A 15,173-nucleotide genomic window follows, 5' to 3' on the forward strand; every position below is an offset into this window, starting at 1 on the left:
TGCGGTCGGCACTTGGGTCTCACACTTCTCTCCATGAACACTATGGTCCCACCGAAAAGGCCAGCTTTTCAAGGCTATGGTTTTTCCAGTGGTCATGTATGGATGTGAGAGTTGGACTATAAAGAAAGTTGAGTGCTGAAGAATTGATGCTTTTGAACAGTGGTGTTGGAGAAGACTCTTTGCAGTCCATCCTAAAGGAGATCAGTCCTGGGTGTTCATTGGAAGGACTGATGCTGAAGCTGAAACTCCAATACTGTGGCCACCTGATGTGAAGAACTGATTCATTTGAAAAGACCCTGATGCTGGGAAAGACTGAAGGCGGGAGGAGAAAGGGACGACAGAGGATGAGATGGTTGGATGGCATCATCGACTCGATGGACATGGGTTTGGGTGGACTCCCGGAGTTGGTGATGGACAGGGAAGCCTGGCGTGCTGCGGTCCTTGGGGCTGCAGAGTCGGACGTGACTAAACTGAAGTGGAAATGCCAGCATTGCTGTTCCAATTTGTCTTGGCAGGAAGGTGCGGGTCTCAGCACCCCTCATTTGTCCCATGGGACCCAAGCTGAGTGTGGCAGCGGGCTCAGGGGCCGGGAGGAGCAGACGCAGAGCCCTCTGCATGGGAATCGTGATGAGCCTCCTGTTAAGTCAGAGCTGGGCTTCCTGCGCTCTCCCCTGGTGGCGTTCACACCCTGTGTGCCAGCCCTGGGTGGAGAAGGGGTCTGCTGATGGTTTACAGCTGAAGCAGGGACGCTGCCAGATGCTTGCCAGGAACTCGGGTACCGAGGTTTCCACAGGCCGGTGACGGTTACCATGGTTACTAGAGCAGGGCCCGGAGGGGAGCGGCCCCCGTTGCCAGTGCCCAGGAAGGCCCTTCCCTCCCGCGGTCTGGTGTGAGTCGGCAAGGATGCTGGGAGACCTTCCTCCCCCATCAAAATCTGCAGGATGCCCCCTCCTGTCTCTCGCCCACGGAGGACGGCAGGGTCCCTTCGTCTGCCTCTCTGTTGATGAACCGGCTCTCTTCACCAGCTCTCCCCACACACTCCCCTTAAATGTCAGGTTGGGAATTTAACTTTCAAGTAACGCCATGGCTGAGTCCACAGTTTCCAGGGAATTTTGATGCCTCATTTTTGCTGTTTTCTTCCTTTATCTTAACAGTGTCTGCCTTCGTGTTGGCAGGAGTCACAGCCAGTGCGTTTTTCCTAGGCAGACAGCGCTTCAGATTTTATGATGCTGGTGTTTGGAATCAAACTAAATATTTTAGAGTAAATTAAAGCTCTAATTGCTTGCAGGCTTGTTATGATGCAGCAGGATTGGGGGGGGGTTCTTAGTAAATAAAAGTGTGATAGCATCAGAGTTCTAGTAAAAATGAGGTAAGTGAGTCATGAGAGAGTTCTAGAGTTTCTCCCACTCGACACTGAAATTCAAGGTAGAAACCAGAACGGTGTGCCTGCAGCTCCCCCTGAGCTGAGCTCGAGGCTGCTTGGAGGAATTATTTCTGTAAAATGCATGTATTTTCTCTAGTATATGGTGAGTGTGTTCACACCCCAGGTTTCTGTTCAGGCTTAAAAAGAGGTGTTTTGTGGTTTTTTTTGCCTGTATTTTAAATTTGAAAATAAGTGTTATAATTAAATATATTTGTTGAGTTTTAACTTGTAGTGCAAGGAGATCAACTCACACAATCCTAAAAGAAATCAACCCTGAATAGCCATTGGAAGGACTGATGCTGAAGCTGAAACTCCAAAACTCTGGCCACCTGACACAAAGAGCTGGCTCGTTAGAAAAGACCCCGATGCTGGGAAAGAGTGAGGGCAGAAGGAGAAGGGGGCAGCAAAGGATGAGGAAGTTGGATGGCATCATTAACTCAGCGGACACGGATCTGAGCAAATTCTGGGAGAAAGTGGAATACAGAGGAGGCTTGTGTGCTGCAGTCCATGGGGTCAGGAAGAGTCTAACTCAACTGAGTGACTCAAAAACAACAGTAACGAGACTAACCAAGAGCTGCAGCTGAGACCTGGGGGCTGAGTTTCAGGCCGGTGTTGGACCGGGGTCGGGTGTGCTGAGACCTGGCCCCTGTTTTCTCACTGAGGGAAGAACTGGTCGTATGAGCACACAGCTGCTAGAGCGGTTTGGGCTTTTGTCCAGAGGTGGGAGACAAGCCCCCTGGGCTTGAGTCCCTTTGACTGCAAGGAGCTCCAAGCAGCCCATCCTGAAGGAGATCAGTCCTGGGTGTTCATTGGAAGGACTGATGCTGAAGCTGAAGCTCCAGTACTCTGTCCACCTGATGCGAAGAGCTGACTCACTGGAAAAGACCCTGATGCTGGGAGGGATTGACGGTGGGAGAAGAAGGGGACGACAGAGGATGAGATGGCTGGATGGCATCACTGACTCAATGGACATGAGTTTGAGTAAACTCCAGGGGCTGGTGATGGACAGGGAGGCCTGGCGTGCTGCAGTCCATGGGGTCACAAAGAGTCGGACACGACTGAGCGACTGAACTGAACTGAACTGGAAAACAAATCTGTCCTATGCGCTGAACCCCCATGTGAACACACAGCCTGATCTGATAGGAGCTGAATCTAACCAAGAAATGTTCAGTTTCGCGTCGAACGGAAACCAGATGCACGCGCTCTGGGGACTCCTGATCGTCCCTAATGCAGGCACGGGAAGATGGCAGAGCAAAGCCGGCGAGGGGGTGGCGTGTGTCGGGGAGAAGCGAGGACCTCAGAGGACAGGAGGGCACTGTGGATGGGGGGAACGGAGGCCCAGGTGAAGCTGACGCTGAGAGCGTGGAGGAGAGGTGCACCAGGAGACGGGGGCGGTGGAAACGGAAATAAAGCGCTAAGAGCAGAACTTCAGACGACCTGCCCTGACAGCCGAGCTGAAATCACTGCTGTGGGAACAGGAAGGGGAGAGCAAGAGGGGAGGAGAGCTCTCCTCTCCGAGGAGCACGCAGGTGTGCACACAGGTGCAGGGATTCGTTTAAAGGGCCTGACTCCTACGCCCGCGGGCTGCAAGCTCCGGCGGGTTTCTGCCTTCAGGTCTGAGCGCAGGACGCCTCCTTCTCCCCGGGAAACCCAGGGATCTGCCTCTAAGGCCCCCTCCTGATCGGACAAGGCCCACCCTGTCAGGAAGGGTGAGGTAGCTCCTCTCCTCACAGGCAGCCGATGCAGACGCTGACCCGTCCAGAAAAGCCTCCACACAGTGCCTGGGTTAGGGTCTGGTGAGTCCCTGGGCACCAAGGTCTGGCCGTGTAGACACAGACAAGTAACCATCATGGTGACCGAAGAAGGGAAACTGAAAAATGCGTTTGAAACTCAGTGAGGTGTAGGTGGGGCTTCCCAGGTGGTCCGTGCTTTAGGGTGATGGGTAGGTCAGTGAGCCTACTGCTCAGAGCTCAGTTGGCAAAGAATCTGCCTGCAATGCGGCAGACCTGGGTTTGATCCCTGGGTCGGGAAGATCCCCTGGAGAAGGAAATGGCAACCCACTCCAGTGTTCTTGCCTGGAGAGTCCCAGGGACAGAGGGGTCTGGGGGGCTGCCATCTACGGTGTCGGACAGGACTGAGACACACGCAGCGGCAGGGAGGTGCAGACCGGAGTCCACGAAGGCATAGCTGCTCGCAGGGACCAAGGGGGCCACCTAGCGGCCGGGACGGACTGGCAGGGACGTCCACTCCAGGGCGGGGCTCCACCCCCACCCACCAAGGCCTGCGGGCGGGGGGGGTCTGTGCCCAGGGCTGGCAGCTCTGCCAGTTTTCAAAACCTAGACTTTTAAAAATGAAGAGTCTTGGGTCTCCTGAACTACATATAGTATAAGGCAAATTAAAAATTACTTGTGAGTTCAACAGAAGCCTTCTGTGAGCAGAATGCAGCCTTCGGGCAGCTGTTAGAATTCTGAGGTGGACGAGGATTTAACCATCCAGACACAGCGGCAGCCTGGGGAGGCCCCTCCTGCACCTCTCGGTGGTCAGGCGGGCGCTGTGATGGTGCAGCGGACAGCCAGGAGGCCGGGTACGGGCCAGGCGGCCGGGGGCACGCCAGGAGGCCAGGTACGGGCCAGGTGGCTGGGAGCATGCCAGGAGGCCGGGTACGGGCCAGGTGGCCGGGAGCACGCCAGGAGGCCGGGTACGGGCCAGGCGGCCGGGGGCACGCCAGGAGGCCGGGTACGGGCCAGGCGGCCGGGGGCACGCCAGGAGGCCGGGTACGGGCCAGGCGGCTGGGAGCACGCCAGGAGGCCGGGTACGGGCCAGGCGGCTGGGAGCACGCCAGGAGGCCGTGCAGGGCTGTGCAGGGCCTCCGGGGTCGGGCCTGGCACCCTCTCCCCCTCCGTCTCCCACGCCCTGTGCAGCACACTCACATCTCTGTCCTCCGCCCTCTGAGCCTCACGCGGGACGAGGAGTGCCCTGGAGCATGGTCTCCACTCTGCTCTCCTCTACAGGCTGAAGAGGTAAAGTGAGTCACAGGACAAAGACTGGCGCGTTAAGCAACCTGTCCCGTTCGAATGTGAGCGTGGAAACCATCTGTGCCGCTTGTCCAGGGGCTGGACTGACGGAGGGAAGCTCCCATCAAGTCCCGGATGGCCCAGCCTGGGGCGGGGCGTGCCTGGGGAGGCGGCGGGGCGGGTGAACTCGGGGTGTCAGCCTGGGAACCAGGCGGGGGCGGGGGAGGGTGTGAAAAGGGCCGGCGCCTCCCTGCTGCCCGGTCTCCCGTTTTCTGACCGCAGTCGGCAGACGGCTGCTCGGCAGGGCTGCACTGAAGACCCCAGGCGTCCCATGTGCACGGGTCAGGACGTGGTCCTGGGGGGCTGGCCGCCCTCCCAGCCGTCCTTCCAGTGAACGGTCATCAGCCTTTCTGGATGGAGATGTGGGCCCCACCAGGTGATGGGTTCGAGTTTCCCCGACAGAAGGGCAGCAGGGCTGAGCCTCCAGCTGAGGCCGGAGCGCTCCCGGGGACGGCAGCCCGTCCCACTCTGACTCAGGCTCCCGGGGGTCCCGTGCCCGAGGCTGCGCATGGGGGCCTCTAGGCTCTGCTTCCAGGAGTGGCTTCTCCGACCACCCTCAGGACACGTGTCTTCTGGCCAACGGTTCCAGTGAAAAAGAGGCTTAGGCATGGAAGCTGTCTGAGATCTCGGTGGAGCACAGAGCAGGGTGGCCGCAGAACGAACCCGCTGCGGGCCCAGTTCTCGCCTTCTTCTCCGTCTCTGAAGTCATCAAGTGTTTCCTGATTTTCAAAGAAACATTTCTCCACCTCACATCTCTTGGGATGGCTACTATAAACACGAAGAAGCGAACAAGCAAAACCAGAAAATGACAAGGTCTGGGAAGGAGGTGGAGCAATTTGGAACCCTCGCGCATGGCAGGCATGTGAGATGGGGCCGGCAGTGTGGATACGGTGTGGGGAATCCTCAACTAGAGCTGGAGCCACAGGGCCCAGCGTTGCTCTGCTGGGACGGCCTCTACCCATTTAAAAAAGATCCCTATTAAACAGTGAATAAAGTGAATTTTTAACTTTAGATCAGGTTGGTTTGTGTATGTATTTATTCCGCAGATTTATTAAGCCTCTACTGTGTGCCAAGCCTCGTGCAAGGAGCCTCCAGTGTGGGGAGCGCAGACGGGAGGTCCAGGGAGGCCTCTGGGCCAGGGTGAGCCAGGTGGCAGGCAGGGGGCGGTGGGCAGGGAGGGACCCCCAGGATAGAGTCTGGAGCGTCCCAGGCCCGAACCTGCACCTGCAGGACGTGTGACCCAGGCCGGCGCAGGGGGTGCTAGACTCTGGAAAGGGGAAGGAGAAGGTGGCCGGGATTTTCAAAGAGCAGCGGCGTGATCTGAGCAGAGAAAGAAATACATCTCTCGTACGGAAATCTGGGTCAGAGCTGAGGCAGGGCTGAGATTTGCAAGGTGCGCAGCGAGGCTGGAGACCCACCGCGTTGCAGGAAGTGAGTCACGGGAGAAGAGAAACCAAAACCTGCCTCTGGCAGCAGGATGATTGCGGTTCCGATGGCCGTCGTGTGCTGTCTGCTCACACTTTCATTCTGAGTCATTTCCTTACTCGGAGAAGATCATCTGGAGAAGACAACCTCCGTGCTCCGTGTCTTTAAAGAAGAGGCCAGTCCACGTGCAGAGCTGGCGTCCGACGGGAGAGGCAGGACCAGGCGGCCAAAACATCCTCAGAGATGCCTGGTGGATTCTGAACCTTCCACACACACAAAAGTTCGTCCCGTTTCACAGGATCTTTAGAAAACATGCAGAAAGGAATCGCTGGAAGGAAAGAATAGCAATAAAGCTTTGATGTAGCAGAGCTGCCGGACAGCCGGCTCAGGAGGCCGTGCTGAGGGCGTGTGGGTGAAAGGCTGAGTCCCCAGAGGGACCACAGGCTTGTGGGGACGTACACAGAGACCGCTGGTTGAGCGGGTTGTGTGGAAGCGGCCAGGTAGCACCTGCTGTACGCTGTGTCATGAGCCGGGTTCCATGCCCACAGTTTCGTGGATTGTTTCAGCCACACGGTCACCCCGTGTGGCCTGTTTCTCCTGCCCCCATTTGACAGGAGAGGAGAGTTAAGAGCAGCTGGATGAACTGTCCCAGGTCACAAGGCAAGGAAGCGATGGAGAAGCATGCTGACACAGGGGCCCCGGGCATGGACGCTGACCCCCGGACTCTCAGCCTGGCTGCACGGCGTCAGAACTGACGCTGTTGCTCAGCCGCGTCTGACTCTTTATGACCTTATGGGCTATAGCCCACCAGGCTCCTCTGTCCATGGGATTCTCCAGAAAGAATATTGGAGTGGGTTGCCATTGCCTTCTCCAGGGGATCTTCCTGACCCAGGGTTCGAACCCAACTCTCTTACATCTTCTGCATTGGCAGGCAGATTCTTTACCCTGGAACCATCTGGGAAGCCCAACGGAATTCATGAGGGGACTTCAGTCTCACCCATGCCTCCCAGACTAACTGAGTCAGAACCCCCAGGGTGAGCTGAGGCATCCAGGTTTCAAAAGTTCCCAGACTGATCCCCCAGCAAGTCCAGGAGACGGTCATCAGGACCCTGAGAGGCAGCAGTTCTGTGACGAGACCTCCCCATTTGGCCCCCCGAGTGTGGGCAGAGCCGCTGGCCACAGCGCTGTGGAGGGAGCCTGGCAAGACGGCTTGTGGGAAGCAGTCAGTGCCCAGGGTGGGCCAGCAAGCCTGTCCAGACGGTCAGGCGGGCTGGCTTTGCCCACCCCCACCCCAAGTGTACCTGACGTCTGGACGGCTGTGTGTTTTCAGGGTGTGGATTTACCTGCGTAGGGGCAGAGATGTCATCAGTACGAAGATGGTTAAGAAACACCTCCTGAGTAGATCACTGGGTTATCAATAAGGCTTATGGGGAACTTATCATAATATGGGAAAGGCTTATATTGAATGTTAGTTTCTCTAAGTTCAGTTCAGTCGCTCATTTGTGTCTGACTCTGCGACCCCAGGAACTGCAGCACGCCAGGCTCCCCTGTTTCTTTAAAGCAGCATTTAGCATTGTATGTGCAGTAAGATCAAAGGAAGAAAAATGGAGACAATTCTTTTCTTTGAGACGGAAGAAACACAGTTTAGAATGGCCACATCAGAGAATTTTATTCAGCGGCATCACAACTCATCGGGTCCTATTTCCCTTCTAAGTCCTTTGAAATTCTGTTCACTCAGGAGGAACTGAACTCCGAAAAGAGAGCGCAGTGTTGCTGGGGGACCCACATTCCCTGGGTTAGTACTGGCAGCCTGCCTCCTTCAGGGGCACAGTGGGAAGGCCATGCCCACATTTCAGGTCTGGTTCTGGCAAGGAGCCTACGTGGGAGGCACACAGATCCTGGAGGGGAGGTAGCTTTGCCATTTCCCGTTGCCTAATTCCAGCAGTTTTAACCTTCAGTACCTTCATAGAGCACCTGGGAAAAGCAGAAGTCTCTCCCTGGGGGTGGTACAGGTGAAGGTCATGCAAGGCCCCAGTGTGGGCTGCATGGGACCCAGTGCTACAGGCAGATCCCGGGACCCGGTGCTCCAAGCGGACCCCGGGATCCAGAGCTACAGGCAGATCCCAGGACCTGGTGCTCCGAGTGGACCCCGGGATCCAGAGCTACAGGCAGATCCCAGGACCCGGTGCTCCAAGCGGACCCCGGGATCCAGAGCTACAGGCAGATCCCGGGACCTGGTGCTCCGAGTGGACCCTGGGATCCAGTGCTACAGGCAGACCCTGGGATCCAGAGCTACAGGCAGATCCCGGGACCCGGTGCTCCAAGCGGACCCCGGGATCCAGAGCTACAGGCAGATCCCGGGACCTGGTGCTCCAAGCGGACCCCGGGATCCAGAGCTACGGGCAGACCCCAGGCCCCTTCTAAGCATCTTAGAGTCTCTCTGGGGTGGCACCACTGCCTTGAACAGAGGATGGGAGATGAGGCAGATATGAAGGTGATGTTCTAAGTCCTCTGTCAGCAGCATGGGTTGCAAATCTGGGACATCATCTAAGAGTCAAAGGAGAAGAGGCAGCCGCTGTTAGTGTCCAGGGGCTCTGCCCACCTTCTCTGCCATGGCCTTGCACCCAGCCGGTCCCCAGCAGCCTTGCTCAGGACTTCTGCATCGTGGGCATTGGGTGGAAAGCACGCTCTCACACCGAGTGCTCCTCCCGGGAGGCTCAGAGCACAGCGGTTGTTTTAGAGCAGGGGAAGCAGACGGAGTTTCAGAAGCACGTAGCCATTCAAACCTTAAAGAGTTCTACAAGCACTTCTGAGAAGTTTAGTGAGAAAGCACGCCTAATAATAAAGGTAGGCACTGACCGTGCTGTCTTGGGTGTGACCTATAATTTACGCAAGTGGAGCTCAAGTTTATCAAGCAGAGCTGAGCACGGGATGCTTACAGCCGGCGGAACCTGGTTTCAGACCCGAAGCCCCACTTCCCCACGTCGGTGACCACAGTCTGCACAGTAGGTGCAAAGGAGCAGAGACCTCTTTGCATTTACAAACCAGCATAGGAAGTTAAAGTGATTTGCCAACGCCGAACCGTCAGAACCACACGAGGCATGCCACCTTCCTCCTCCTCCCCCTCCATCACCGGACACAGAGCATCTTTTCTCAGCGACGAGCATGGGGCCATAATCGAGCAGTTCAGCGTGCCCCGTGATTGTGTCAAGGAGGCTCCGCTGGCTCGGTTTTGAGCAGTGGCTCCGTGAGGCTCTGTCGCTGGAGGAAATCGCAGTGAACAGCGTGGGCAGGACGCTTGCTGGCGCGGTGTGAAGTGTATAGTGCCGAATCCTGATCCTGCTTGCTTGGCCCGGGGGGTGGTGGGGGGGGGGAGTCGTCCTGGAGACAGGGAAGGGCGGGCGGTCCTCAGGAGTCCGAGTCTCTGAGGTCCCAGCCCGGGGCCTCTGCGTGCAGCCTGCGGGCCCGCAGGGTGAGGGTGTAGAAGAGCTTGCGATAGGAGTGCCGGAAGGCCGGGCTGGAGAAGCAGTAGACCACGGGATTCAGCACGCCCTGCATGTAGGTGAGGCTGCCGGTCACGTCAGCCGCATGCACCGCGGCGGTCAGGAGCCCGCAGCTGCGCGCCCCCCGGGAGGCGGCCAGCAGGACGCGGGCCACGAAGCAGGGCAGAAAGCACAGTGCGAACAGCACGCCCACCGCGCCCACCAGCGCCCGCGCCCGCCGCAGCTTGGGCTGCTTGTCCGGCTCCCGCAGCCGCTTCCGCAGGGTCCTGAGGATGCCCGCGCTGCAGAACAGGATGAGGCCGAAGGGCAGGATGAACTGGACGAAGAAGAGCGCCTCCTGCCAGAGGCGGCGGAAGGAGGACTCTTCCCGGGGCTCAGAGCTGGGGCACTCCGCCTCTGAGAGGAAGGCGCTCTGGTGCGTGAGCCCGGCCATGAGCAGCCAGACCAGGCCCGAGATGCCCCAGGCCGCCCGCAGCGACAGCGCGTTGACCCTGAGCCTGGAGTGGACCACCCGCAGGTAGCGGTCCAGGGTGACGGCGGTGAGGAAGGCCAGGCCCGCCCCGCGGCACAGGGCCCGCAGGAAGAGCAGCGCTTGGCAGGGCGCGTGCCCCGGGTCCCAGTGCTTGTGACTCAGGTAGAAGGCGGCATGGAAGGGCAGGCAGGCGGCCAGCAGGAGGTCCGCCAGCACCAGGTTGAGCAGGTAGACGGCGTAGGGCTTCCACACCTTCAGACGGAAGAAGAAGGTCCAGAGCGCCACGGCGTTGCCCAGCGTGCCCAGCCCGCACTCCAGCAGCAGCAGCGAGGCCGTGGCCACCTCCGCCGCCTGGCTGTGCGCCGAGCAGTTCGGTGGCAGCATGTCGCGCGTCCCCGCCATCCGTCCGTCCGTCTGTCCAGGGAGCCGAGGCTTCGGGAGTGGAAGGCAGGGATGGAGCCCGAGGCTGTGCTGGTTCCCACAGGGAACACACTGACAGCATCCGGATGAAGTCAGAGACAAAGTAAAATTTGTTTGGGGAAAGAGGATCAGGAGCAGAGGGGAAAAAACCCTTGCAGTTTTGTTTTGCCCTGAAAAAGGGGAAATTGTGTTTCACTTCCCGTTGTCCTGTGTTAAATCGAGTGCTTTATCCTGAGGGTCTGTGTGTGGCCCCAGAGGGGCTTGGGAAGTTCAGGAAGACTTTATAAAGTTAAGATAATGAAGGGAACAGATTGTTCTCGAGTTTGCACTGTTTTCCGACAGTCAGACCCGGTGCTGTGATCCCCAAGAAGAGGACGTGGATGACCCGGTCGTTTGACAGTTGCCCACTTTCACTTGTCCTTTCATTTCATCAGAGCTGGCCTTCTGTTGAGAAGAAGATCCTACCCTACCCTCCCACACTCCCCACGTGGGGACCCGCACCCCTGGGGGTCGGAAAGCCCCCCTCAACGGGCTTGGAAAGCAGAGTAAAACCGATGATGGGTCTGGACGCACAGGCTCCACCAGCATGTCTGGTCCACGAGCCCAGGGATGCGCTCTGTGTGCTGGTGATGAAATAGTGCCTAAGGCATAAGCAAAGTCAAAAACCAAATACTGATGAACCTGTCATTCCGACCCATCCTGACCCTAATTCACTGGGTCTTGGCCCTGATTCTCCCTCTTTCTCTTCGGCCTGAATTTTTTTTTCTTTTTTGACTTCATGACATGCAGGATCTTAGTTCTCTGACCAGGGCTTGAACCTGTGCCCCCTGCAACGGCAGTTCTTACCGCTGTACCGCTAAGAAGTCCCTGTTCAGCCTGGTTTGTGCTTTGGAGTCAAATAGGGTTTAGTTCTATCTGGCTTCTCCACTCAGCAGCCCTGTGGGGTGCATATGAGGACGTCGGCGTGCAGGGTCCCGGTGTCTGAGACACTCTTACAGGCACGGCACTGTGTGCCATCATCTGGGGCTTCACGGGTGCCAGACGCGTGTGCTGCAGTCGTCATTAACCTCTATCCGATGCTTAGACTTTCAGCAAAACTCTTCTCTCCCAACGTCGTGGTACAATTCCACACCTGACTTCAGTTCCATGTGCTTCGACGCCTTCGTTTCTGAGACCTAAGCTGGAAGCTTCAGGAGGTTTTCCAACGTGAGGATTACTAGCTGCCGTATGTCTGCCGTGTTTCAGGCACCGTCCCGTGCTCACCTGTGTTACTGCGATGAACTGAGTGGCATGAGGTGCAGGAGGCACAGGTCTAAGCTCTGCGCCGTGGACGACGGCGTGGCGGCTCGGAGAGGGGAGGTCGCTCGCTCCAGGTTGCAGGGCGGTGAGCGGCAGGAGCTGGGTCCTCCCAGCCCCGCCTGCCCCAGAGCCTGCGTCCCGGCCACTCTGCCCACGGCTTCCACGCCTCACACCTGTGTGCGTGGAAAGTCCAGGTCCCAGCAAGCCCGCCACGGCCTTTGATTTGCATGACTTCTCAGGCAATTTGACTTGTGTTCCTTCTTGCTTTAATTTTATCAGGTTTTCCTTTTCAACTGGACCACCAGCCCACACATTCTCCCATCTCTGCATCATGCAGGTTCGCCTGCCTCTTATTTCCTAAGAAGATGCATTTGGAGAGTTGTCTAAGCTTTTGCAATTGCAGAAACATCCTGCCTGGTACCTCTTGTGACGCCTCCAGGGATATGAGAGGATGCGTTTGTTCCAGCTGAGGGCTGGCTGGAGACCACCAGCTCGTCTCCAGGGATGCTGTGGCTCATGGTGACGCCCAGGAAAGCTGGCACTTACTCAACTGCTCAGGGACAGAAGTCACACAAATGCAGGAAAGAAATTGATTAAATCATTTCAACGCCTTGAAAACTTGGAGAGACCTTAAAAGCTACTATCCCTTAACAGAAGATTCACAGTATACCAAAAACTTTCTAAATTATAAATATTCTAGCTCAATAGGTAACATAAACATTAATACTTATGTATTTTCCCTTTAAATATAAAAGGAAAATACTTATATATTTTAATATATATTTATATAATATATAAATAATTATATGTTTCCTTTTACATATAAAAAATCAAAGTTATAGACTTAAAAAAATTCTGCTTCTTTTTCTCAGAATACTTGTGTGTTCTCCTTACTTCTGGAAGACGGTATTGTCCTTTAAGAAGTTTGTTGTGATCTGCACAGTCAAAGGCTTTGGTGTAAGCAATAAAACAGAAATAGATGTTTTTCTGGAACTCTCTTGTTTTATCTGTGATCCAACGGATGTTGGCAATTTGATCCCTGGTTCCTCTACCTTTTCTAAATCCAGCTTGAACGTCTGGAAGTTCATGGTCTACATACTGTTGAAGCCTGGCTTGGAGACTTTTGAGCATTACCTTGCTAGCATGTGAGATGAGTGTAATTGTGCAGTAGTTTGAACATTCTTTGGCATTGCCTTTCTTTGGGATTGGAATGAAAACTGACCTTTTCCAGTCCCGTGGCCACAGCTGAGTTTTCCAAATTTGCTGGCATATTGAGTGCAGCACTTTCACAGCATCATCTTCCAGGATTTGAAATAGCTCAGCTGGGATTCCATCACCTCCCCTAGCTTTGTTAGTAGTGATTCTTCCTAAGGCCCACCTGACTTCACATTCCAGGATGCCTGGTTCTTGGTGAGTGATCACACCACTGTGATTATCTGGGTCATGAAGATGTTTTTCGTACAGTTCTTCTGTGTATTCTTGACACCTATTCTTAATGTCTTGTGCTTCTGTTAGGTCCGTACCATTTCTGTCCTTTATTGTGCCCATCTTTGCATGAAATGTTCCCTTGCTATCTCTAATTTTCTTGAAGAGATTGCTAGTCTTTCCCATTCTTTTTTCCCATCCATTTTCCTCTATTTCTTTGCATTGATCACTGAGGAAGGCTTTCTTATCTCTCTTTGCTATTCTTGGGAACTCTGCATTCAGATGGGTATATCTTTCCTTTTCTCCTTTGCCTTTAGTAAAGAAACAGTCAAATATGCAGAATGTGATAAATTTGCTTTTCAGGACTCTGTGCTTTCCTTGAGACCTTTCCTTCTGTCCCAGTGTGTGAAATCCCAGACACCCTCTGTGGTGCCCGTGCCTGTGAGCAGATTTGGTCCATGGGGGACAGGCTCCCAGAGGGCAGCTTTGGCGAGGGTCCCTGCAGGACCCAAGTTTTGGCAGGGACCCCATGCCACTGTCAAAATTTCCTTGCTGTGAGTGAAACGAAGGTCCCTGTAAGCCGTGCCACATGGAGGAAAGGCAGGGAGAAGGGGCATTGCCTCTGCAGGCCTGCACTTGCCGGAGGAGCCCTCACACCTGGGGAAACTCGCCAGAAGGGGCTTCCCCGAGGGGTCAGGAGTGAGCAACTTTCTCCTTCCAGAGTGAGGATCCACATGGGAGCTCGGAATCTGGATGACGTGTGAGCAGGGTGGCAGCTACTGACGTTTTGTAAGGTGGCAAGTCTTCTCCTGCCTTAACCACGTTTGGGCTGCAGCGTGATCTTCAGTTCAGTCAGTCAGTGTCCGAGACTTTGCGACCCCACGGACTGCAGCATGCTGTTTATGCAGCATACATGAACCCAGAGATGGCCGCACCAAGCGAAGTGAGTCAGACGGGACAAGTACCACATGCTGTCCCTTACGCATGGAATCTAAAGTGTGGCTCAGATGAACCAGGCAGAGAACAGGTCTGTGGTTGCTAAGGGGCTGAGGAGGCTGGGGGAAGGATAGCCTGGGAGTTCGGGGTGAACAGATGCAAACTATTACATACAAGATGGATTAACAACCAGGTTCTTCTGTAGAGCAAGGGAACTGTTTCCAACAGTCTATAATAAACCACAATGGGAAAGACTATGAAAAAGAATGCATATCTGTATAACTGGGTCACTTTCTGTACGGCGGATTTTAGCACAGCATTGTAAATCAACTATATTTCAATAAAATCATTGTTTTAAAAAGCCCTCATGTGGTGATGAACTGCTAGATATGGACAGAGTATGCACACGTGTGTGTCTGTGTGTGCATCACAGATCTCTACACTGATCCGAGAGGAGCTCAGCTAGCTTTCGGGGGAAGACGACTGCTACATCAGATCTTTTCAGATTTGCTTTGAAGGCAACCTGGATAACTGTTGCTAGGATGCCGTGGCCCCTGGCTTCCGCTCCTCCCCACGCCTGGACCAGGGGCGGTGATTCTGTGCTCCTGAGTTTGCGCCCCTCTCCTCGCCCTCCCGGCGGAGTCTGGGGGGCAGGGGGCGGGGAGGGGGTCAGTGCAGCCGCCTCATCCCCACCACCCCCGCCTTCTACTGTCACAACCCACTCCCTCGACTTTCCCACCATCACTCTGATAACACACAGCTCAGAGGATTAGGAGAAATCGACGCTCATTTTCCTAGACACAGGTTTGCTTTTTTACAGAGGAGTCTCAGATCTCATCCCATCGCCAGTCTCATCATCTCATGATGAGATCTCATAATGAGATCTCGTCTCATCATCTCAGCGATAACAAACAGGAAACACAAGGAAGCGCAGTGAAAAGGGAAGTCGCTGTTACATACCCGCCCGTCACACGCGGGCCTTTACACAGAGACAGGGTCACGCAGTCCCTGCTGTGCGCAGCCTGGCTTGCCGCCGGGCCATTCTCGCCCATCAGCGGACGTGACTCTGCGCGTGGGGAGGGCTGCCGGCTGGGTGGTGTGACTGCCCCCACCGCGCCCTCCGGTCAGTACTGTCTGCTTCTCTCGCCTCTTCTTCCCCCAGACCCGAAAATGGCCAACGCAATTTCTGTGCTTAT

The 15,173-nt window shown here is 55.5% G+C and overlaps 1 protein-coding gene across 2 annotated transcripts; it reads right to left on the reverse strand.

The window, feature by feature from the left end:
- Window positions 1-7,411: 7,411 nt before the first annotated feature.
- On the reverse strand, window positions 7,412-10,387 carry GPR31 (G protein-coupled receptor 31). 2 transcript variants are annotated; one of them, XM_043457181.1, is made up of 3 exons: window positions 8,235-10,387; window positions 8,105-8,156; window positions 7,412-8,052 (listed from the first exon to the last, which is right to left on the reverse strand). In XM_043457181.1, exon 1 carries the CDS (start codon window positions 10,297-10,299, stop codon window positions 9,331-9,333), a length of 969 nt encoding a protein of 322 aa, XP_043313116.1. In that variant the 5' UTR covers window positions 10,300-10,387; the 3' UTR covers window positions 7,412-8,052; window positions 8,105-8,156; window positions 8,235-9,330. The 2 variants fall into 2 exon arrangements, with proteins under 2 accessions (XP_043313116.1, XP_043313115.1); XM_043457180.1 differs by having other exon boundaries at window positions 7,412-8,156.
- Between the last annotated feature and the right edge of the window lie 4,786 nt (window positions 10,388-15,173).

This window comes from Cervus canadensis, chromosome 33, assembly GCF_019320065.1.
Source record: "Cervus canadensis isolate Bull #8, Minnesota chromosome 33, ASM1932006v1, whole genome shotgun sequence".
NCBI lineage: Eukaryota > Metazoa > Chordata > Mammalia > Artiodactyla > Cervidae > Cervus > Cervus canadensis.

Excerpts from the sequence above, each read along its gene's own strand:
- GPR31 (XM_043457181.1), bottom strand. The coding sequence starts at position 10,299 with ATGGCGGGGACGCGCGACATGCTGCCACCGAACTGCTCGGCGCACAGC.